The following is an 8,451-nucleotide window of genomic DNA, read 5'->3' on the forward strand; positions in this document are numbered from 1 at the left end:
CACACACACACACACACACACACACACACACACACACACACACACACACACACAGTGACAAAGGGCACAAAGTTCAGCGAAAACTGGGGTTTTCTGTTTGGCTTGGAGACTCACATAAAAAGCAAGATCCCTGTGTTGGACATTGCATAAGCCAGTCCCAGGATCCCACTGCCCATTATGGCATTACTGAGGTTAAAGATGGACATGCCAAACGAAGTCTTTCCCTCGAACTGCAGCAAGAGGACAACAGAAGATGCCATTTGAGTTCACAGACAGAAATTACATAGTATTTACTGTATTTCAGTTTACTAAAACAAAGAAGCACTCACATCTGTAAAGTGGGTTTCTTTCTTTGCACCAGGTTTATGTGGGAGAAACTCCTCCTGCTCGGCCAAGGCATCGATTGGATCAAACCTGCAACCAAAGATTAAAAGTGAGCTAAAACTAGGAAGTAGAATGAGCTTAAAAAGCTGTAAAACACTCACATTTGGTAGACGAAATTTAGAACGTCCCTGAGTTTAATTTTGACCCGATTGGTGTGATAAGATACACCCAATCAGTCCCTAAGTCTTACCCATCGTCTTTGCTGTGTCCGTTCATCTTCTGAAGCTCCATTTTGGTTGGGTTGGTTGATGTAATTGCTGAAATAAAAAAAAAGAGCAGTTTTCAGACTTTTAAATAGACATATTCACATAAAAAGTATTTGCCTAAATTTGGAATTATTCATGCTAGCAGAGGGTATGATGACAACTCTAGTTGTTTTTACTCTGCATACATAACATTCCAACATGGTCCATGCACCAGGCTTCTCAACTTTCCATTATTTATGAAAAAACAAAAACGTGCAGGTTGATCTCGTCGTGTGCTTTTGTACATTGCGTCTTATACATTTTCTATGATATATGTTGAAGTTGTTAGATTTAATTCTGGCTTCCTAAAGCAGACTTTGTTGGTGTTGTTTAATTGTATGGTCGTTTTCTGGAGGGAAGATATGGTTCCTTAAAAAAAACAAAAAAAACCCAAAAATAACTGAGAATGAAGGAGTTGCTTGGGAATGTACTTTTAAAGAGAAACGACTAGATTGTTGTTCTTGCAAAGGACAAGAAAAACTTAGCATAAATCCTTGTAAACTCTTAATTTGAAGTTCTCCTTCCTACATAATATATATATAGATAAAGTATAAATGACAGCTAAGTTGATTCACAAAATAAAATTCCCGGGAAACTGGCGGTTTCACGTAGGGCGCCATTCAATTTTATCCTTGTGTGTAATTAAAGGCTTTAAATAACAAATGTTGTTGTAGGACTTATGTTGCTCTAATCTGCCATGAGCCACACAAAGCTGGCATGGAGACACTGCACTGGGAATTAGCGTAGGTCTGTGCTCCTGCCACAGGGTCATGAGATACTTCTCCTCTCTTTCAGCCAAACTGCCCTCAGGGTTTTCACATCTGACCCCTAAGGTCAGTCTTGCGCTACATTTTGCCATTCCTTAAGAGTTTCACACAAAACTGGAATTTCACATGTCCTACGCTCTGCACTGAAAAGGCCTGTAAACGTGTAATAAACCATACACCTCTGAGCTTGATAACAGTGGGCAACTGAGATAAACAAAGGACTGCTGTGTAAATGGCGCTTTTTAGTCTAAATACAGAGTAGCTCTTTCCCTGCTCATTGGCATCAAGTCAGCTTTGGTTTGAGCAACTTTCTTTAGCCACATACCCACTAACTTTCCCATGGCCCATAGCCAACACACACAACCAACAAACCAACGACTAAATGTCAGGGACAGGCTTTCAAATGGTGGGGGAAACCAGCTGTTCAATTTCTGGTATCTTCCCTTAACAAACATTTGTGTAAATTAGTTCATGACTTACCACAAAAATACATTTTTAACTCAAAATTTAAAGACTTTTTTTTTAAGTTGCAACAAGCCTTGTTGCAAAAGAGTGTGTGAAACCCAGCGCACCAGCTGCTTGTTCAACATTTTAGTTTTCACTGGCCCTCAGAGCAGCTTTTCCACAGAGTGGGGAAAAAGCTTATAACAAGAAAAAAATACTTCTGAGTTTTTTGTCCTAATTTTTATTTTACACCCAAGCTTCTCCTCTGCAGGGAGTTCATCTTTTAGTAATTACTAAATATGTTGAACTGATACATGAACCCATCTATGGACAACCTTTACAATGAGAAAAATCAAAACATATCAGGTTAAACATGATCATACATATATATTACTGTATCTTAGTATCCAGCAACGCTACCACATGGCTTTTGTCTGATGCAAGACCAGCTCACTATTGACAGTTAGCCCTTCCCTTCTGTTCAACATGTACAAGGAACTCACTTAAAGGACACGCATTTGTGCTCCAACTCACCCTTGCGATTCCCACAGAAAGCTAGGTTTCTTTTCTGAATATTAACAGAATAAATCCTTGTGTAGATTCATTCAATTTTCAGACTTCTAGTGGTTCTATGTAGCTTTGTTCCTAGGAGTCTCACCAAATCTTCTTGATAGTAAGGAGAGGAGAGAGTGAGAGAGATTAGTGAGGCTGGGAGGGAGAGCTGCAGGAAATGGGAACACCCATACTTAACCCTTTGTTAAACCAGCAACACAGGTACTGCTGACGTTGAAGAGGCTTTGTAGGGATCCTCTCACCAGGTGGTTGCAGTGGAAAGGTGTGAACAATAGTGGGTATAGCAAGGCAATAAATCACATGTGGATTTCACAGAAAGTCAGTACTTCAAACCTTCCGCTAATCCCACATACTCATTATTCAGAAGGGCTTCTGGTCTTTAAACAAAAGCTCAGCCGTGTTATTGCAGAGTATGCAAGCAGAAAGGTGGGTGTCATCTCTGATGGGTTTTATTATAGCTTTAATAGATATTCACTAACAGTTTTCCTCCCCTCTGGAAGTCATGCAGATTGTAATTAGCTTAGGAGATAAGTGCTTATTTAAGACTGATCACATGTGGCGGTGCTTAAGAGTGGATTTGTTGTGTGTGCGCTTGATTGAAAACAAACCCTGAGACCTGAATTCAAGCGTTACCGGAAAAGAGCACGTCATTAAAACATGACACATTTTCAGATCTTTCAAAGGTTCTCACACACTTCAAACACCTCAGAAAGGCGAATATTTTAACTTTGATCAATAACAGAAGACATCCCTGTCATTTATACATGTATGCAGTGATCAGCAAATTTACTGGATCACCACCAAATGGAAGGTTCATAAGAAAGCTAACCTAAACTAAAACGTAAAGACAAATGTGTTTCTGTAATGTGTTAATCCACCTGTATGCACAAGCTCTAAGATCTAAATCATATATTTAATGCTAAAATTCCATTATTGCTGTTATTAGTGAATTTTCAAATTTCACTGTTTTACAAAACAGCTAAAAAGTAGTATGCTCTTTTTTGTTGATTTTTTATTTTTTTTTGTAAAAATGCCAAACTGCAGTTATTTATTCACATTCCCGAAGAGATAAAATTATGTGGTTATTGCTTGCTTGGTTGAATGCTCAATTAATTTCAGACTTTTCAGAGAAGTCCAATGTGCCGGCTCAAATTTGGGTATAAAAATGTGAATTCAGTTTGTTATATTCTTGATAAATAGCACTATAACTTCTTAGTTTTAAGGAGATTTTTGAGAGATTTCTAAAAAATGTTTTTATGACAGGCGGTCTAATACATTTGTTAAGCACTCTATGTCACCTAAATGAAGTAATGTAAACATATTTTGAATGTGGTCTAGGTGTTAGAAATGTCATCTCCTAAGAACTGTTTCAGTTGGTTGATAAGATTCAATGTAACTGACATATAAGCTTTACACGAAGAAACACCCACATTTCTTTATCTCACCATGACACACACACACATGTTGGAACATATCTGTTATATAAGTTCATATCTTCTGATGATGCACACTGCTTTCTTTTAACATCTCTGAATGACTTGTTTTTTGCATATTAAGAAAGCTGGATAAAACAGACAAGGTCACTACTTTTTAGAGTAAAGAGCGGGTTAGAAGATCAGAACAGTAAACGAAAGCAATGAATTTGCGTACAAATACAGTGAGTGTTATCTTTGTAGTGAACAGAGCAACTATTATATTTGATGTAGAAAATGCTCCGTGAGGTGACATTCTGTGCTGGTAAAATCATGCCCTAAGCATTTAACTTTGTTTCTTGGGACAAAAAGTCAAGCAAGCATCTGCAGCCGAGATGATCTCTCATTTCATCTAGTCATTTAAATTTCCTCTGTGCTGTGACAACGACCAACACGTGCGCAGATGACAATAGAGATACAACCTATAAGGGTTAAAGCAGAAATGTGCAAATGTTATTTGTTTTCTTGTTTCTGTAATGAATACTAATAGTCACCAGTAGCTATAACAGCAATTTGCTAGACATCTTTTGCCGTCTTGGAATGGGAAGTCGTGCAGCTCACGTCTCCAGTCTTTGTACTCACCTAATTACAGTTAGAAGGAAGATGAATGTATTCTGTCCAGAAAAAAGTAACAGGATAAAAGTTCAAACTTCCTTGGTTCAAGTCCAAAAGCAGCTTTTCACAAGGTCATGAGCTCCTCTTTGGCTCTAAGAGCAGAGGGGGGGAAAAAAATGGGGGAAGGAGCAACATTGCAAATGCGCGCGTAAAGAAATTTCCTCTTCTCAGGAGCCAAGGCACTCCCACACTGATCAGGGTATGTGCTGTTACTTTATGGAGCATTCGGACATTGATACTTTCTGTTCTACTTCTTTTTTTTTTTTTAAAAACCTACGGAATGGTTTGCCACATTGAAGTAATATTTCTACTGTGAACCCTAAAACTGATTGGTAAAAATACATCTGATACCAATTTAAATACTCAACTTCCTGGCCTGCATAACAGTTGTTGCAATACGGTCATGCAGCTGGTAGTGTGAATAACACGTGCTTCTGTGGAAAGTTACATTTCATTTCAGCAATGCATCTACTCACTACTGTTGCCATCTAGTGGGTAAAAACATATTTTTTTAATGTTAGGAGAGTCAAGAGTCAGGGGAAAGTAAAGAGATCTGGAGAACATGCAAACTTCACACAGAAGAAATTTGAATCCAGGACCTTCTTGCTGTGAGGTAACAGTGCTAACCACCAACCTAAGTGCACAAAAAATTATAACTAACATCTTAAAACGCATACATATTATGTGACACAGAAACTAAAATGGTGTTTATACACAGGCCTGTCGGACTACGACTTTCATCTTTCATTAATTAATACAAAAAGGTAAAAGGTCCTTTAGCCCAAAGGTAATGTGCTCTAATAGTTTGTTTGGTGCAACAAACTGTAAAAAACAAAAAAACAAAACAAAAAGCAGTAGTAGAACTATTTTTGTAATAATATATAAAGAAGGAAAGTTAATAATCCTGAAATTGTTGAAGCTGAAGCTTAAAAAAAGCAACAAACCCAGCCATGAGAAGCCATAAGCCAGAGTCAGCACACCCATCGTGCCAGTCCCAAGCCTGGATAAGTGGGAAGGGCTGCGTCAGGAAGGGCATCCAGCGTAAGAGTTTTGCCATACCCAAGATGTGGATCATCAATAAGACTTCCACAACATTACCATAACAGTGCTGTTGACCAGCGGGTGCCAATGGCCAAGAGGAACAGTGGGGGAAGGAGTGTTCAGAGATAGCAAGAGAGACATAGGACTGTGGTGTTAGAAGAGCTTGTTAGGAATAGGGTGAGATGGAGGCAAAAGACCCAGCCTAAAAGGAAGAAAACATCTAATTACCCCAAATGTTTCACTAACCAAGTGAATGTGAATAAGCAGAACCTTTAATCAACAAATCTAATCTGCTCACTTATTTCAGCGTTTAGAACAAATGGAACCAAATTCAAAGTAATATAAAACTACTGTTTTATTATTTTGATATGAAAAAGAAAAATACAACAACTACAACATACAACTATGACAAATGTTAAAACAATTGTTGCTGAAACTGATGAACCTTAATGTAAACATGTCACTTTGCTTTGTCAACCCATGCAAAGAAATTGCATCGAGCCTCAGGGTTGGACGCATGTCCCTGAGGACGTGCACACACAAAAAACTGTTTGCCCATGTTTGGCCCCTCCTTTTTTACAGTACGAAGAACACATGGTTCTTCGTGGACCTTGCAGCACGGTGGGGCAGGTGGTCCACGAAGCACCGACTTCCAAAACACTGACGATGTCCCTTTCTTTGCATCTGACTGCGTTACAGTGGGCTGAGGGATTGAATGTTCTGTGTTCATATGTTGGTCAGTATCAGCTGTGGAGCACTGCTGTGATGAACCGTCAGAGATAAGCTCAGGACCTTCAGATTTGGTGTCTGCGACAGAGAACACTTCTTCAGTTATGGGTGGTTTGGCAGCTTCATCCAGATTTAGTGGTTTTTCACACTGGTTAACGTTTTTGGTTTTAAAAAAGGCAAGGAGGTTGCCCTTAGGCTTTGAAGAAGCATTTACCGTCTTAGTCTTTTTTCCCTTTGGGGCAACCAAGTCAGATGTCAATGAACGTTTTTTAACAGAGATGTTTGCAGCTCCAGAAGGATTTAAATTTTCTCTCCTTTCCTCCTCTTCTTGAGAACCAGGCAAAGTATTTTTCTGCTCAGATTGGGCTGATTTTTGGTCCACCTTAACGAGGAAGCGTGAGAGTTTCTGCTGTTTACCTGCAAACTCTGGCAGGTAGCGAGTACAGAAGGGGGGAGGCTTTGGGCTAGAAATGAGTGAACAGCTCAGCTGCCCCCAGACAGGGCAGTGGTCTGAACCCTCCACCTCTGGCATGATGTCGGCTCCCACGAACTGCTCCTTGGCAAGCTGGCAGTCAGCAAATATGTAGTCAATGCGTGTTCCATAGTTGGTCTGCCGAGCTCCAGTGAGAGTAGACCAGCATGTAAAGGCGTTGATGCGTGTTGGGTGGAAAAAGCGAAAGGTATCCACAAATTTCCCACCGTGGAGTGGATCTGTTTCTTCGCATTCTTTGTCATGTTCCTCCTCATCGCTCCCTTCTTCCTGTTTGTCACTGTACAAAAAGCCATTCAGCCATTTCCTCCCAGGGTTTTCGCCAAAATCATCCTAAATAATGAAAGTTTCATTATTATGGATAATAATGTAGGAACATCTGTCATTTTATGTAATATTATTTCAATCCTCTACATTAAGGTCACTTGTTGATCATTGCTTTCTTGCTGAGACAGATTCCACTCCTGTGTCTGTTCATTAAATAGGAAGCTGTAGGTAGAAGTCATTTTTCATGTAGCATATAAGGTTTGGGGGAGGGGTTTCCCCACTTCCTGTTTTTGTGTAATTTAATACAGTAATGAAAATGTAAACCCCATGAAATAATAGCAACAGAACCACCTTTGGCAGCAGTAACTTGAAATAATCCTTTCATATATGGCTTTATTAGTCTCTCACATTGCTGTAGAGGAATTTTGGCCCACTCATATTTATAGTATTGCTTTAATTCATTGAGGTTTGTGAGGATTCATTCATGCAGAGCTGTGTTAAAAATCACACCACAGCAATTAAATTAGGTTGAGATCTGGACTTTGGGCCACTGAAATGGCTCAATTTTCTTTCTTTTTCAGCCATTATGTTGTAAATTTGTTGCTATGCTTGGGATCACAGCCCTGTTACATGCCCCAATTTCTGCCAAGCTTTCGCTGTCAGATGTGTGGCCTTGCATTTGACTCTGGCATACACTGGTATAGAGGGGAGTTCATGGCAACTCAATGACAGGTGCACAGATTCTATGGCTGCTAAAAAGCCCAAATCATCACCCCTCCACCACCACACTGATGACAGCTGGCGTGAGGTGTTTTTGCTGATATGCTGTATTTGGTTTTCTCCACATATGGTGCTGAAGGACACGTTTCAGAAGCCTTATACTTTGTTCAGAACTATTACATAAACCCATGTTGTGCTGTTAAGTTGTTTTTTTTAGAGAGAGAATAGGATTTCTCTTGTAAACTCTTCCAAAAAAGACACACTTGTTCAGTCTTCTTCTAATTCTATTGTCAAGAATTTTAACAACCCAACTAAAGCCTGTAGAGTGTCGCTCATGGGTTTTTACAAATTCTTTGAGCTTTACAAGCGATTGAATTTACTGGAATGGCCATTCCTGGGAAACCTGAGCCATTGTGTAAACACCTGAAGGCCCCAGACGAAACAATTTTCCACAACATGTGCTTTGATAGAGCAGGACGAACCTTCTGATTAATCATTGTTCAAGAAGCTGGCTGCTATTCCCCCCCTTAAATCCTATGGAAGCAGTAAGGCTGTTCTTAGTTTTTCACAGGATTCTAGATATTTAAAAAGTCTATATACTACTATATACATGCATGTAGAGTGTGCGGTGTCGCTCATATATACATACACACATATTATTTGTGTGTGTGTGTATATATATATATATATGTGTGTGTGTGTGT

The 8,451-nt window shown here is 39.3% G+C and overlaps 2 protein-coding genes across 3 annotated transcripts in view; both read right to left on the reverse strand.

Moving 5' to 3' along the window:
* The window catches only part of LOC102205892 (sodium-coupled neutral amino acid transporter 3), a 12,640-nt gene extending 7,962 nt beyond the window's left edge, over positions 1-4,678 (reverse strand). The window contains exons 1-4 of one of the 2 annotated variants that reach the window (XM_013910511.1): positions 4,468-4,678; positions 575-641; positions 330-414; positions 115-230 (exon numbers count right to left, since the gene is read on the reverse strand). In XM_013910511.1, the coding sequence (XP_013765965.1) occupies positions 115-230; positions 330-414; positions 575-615 (242 nt within the window). In that variant the 5' untranslated portion in view covers positions 616-641; positions 4,468-4,678. Of the gene's footprint in view, positions 1-114; positions 231-329; positions 415-574; positions 642-2,374; positions 2,561-4,467 lie in introns of those variants that run through there. The other variant, XM_005731653.2, reaches the window with a different exon arrangement.
* Positions 4,679-5,915: 1,237 nt separating this feature from the next.
* The window catches only part of apex2 (APEX nuclease (apurinic/apyrimidinic endonuclease) 2), a 4,487-nt gene continuing 1,951 nt past the window's right edge, over positions 5,916-8,451 (reverse strand). The window contains exon 6 of the mRNA XM_005731654.2: positions 5,916-7,093. Within this exon, the coding sequence (XP_005731711.1) occupies positions 6,002-7,093 (1,092 nt within the window). The 3' untranslated portion in view covers positions 5,916-6,001. The remainder of the gene's footprint in view (positions 7,094-8,451) is intronic.

Source organism: Pundamilia nyererei, unplaced genomic scaffold (genome assembly GCF_000239375.1).
Source record: "Pundamilia nyererei isolate P.nyererei 1_Seehausen unplaced genomic scaffold, PunNye1.0 scaffold00044, whole genome shotgun sequence".
NCBI classification, from domain to species: domain Eukaryota; kingdom Metazoa; phylum Chordata; class Actinopteri; order Cichliformes; family Cichlidae; genus Pundamilia; species Pundamilia nyererei.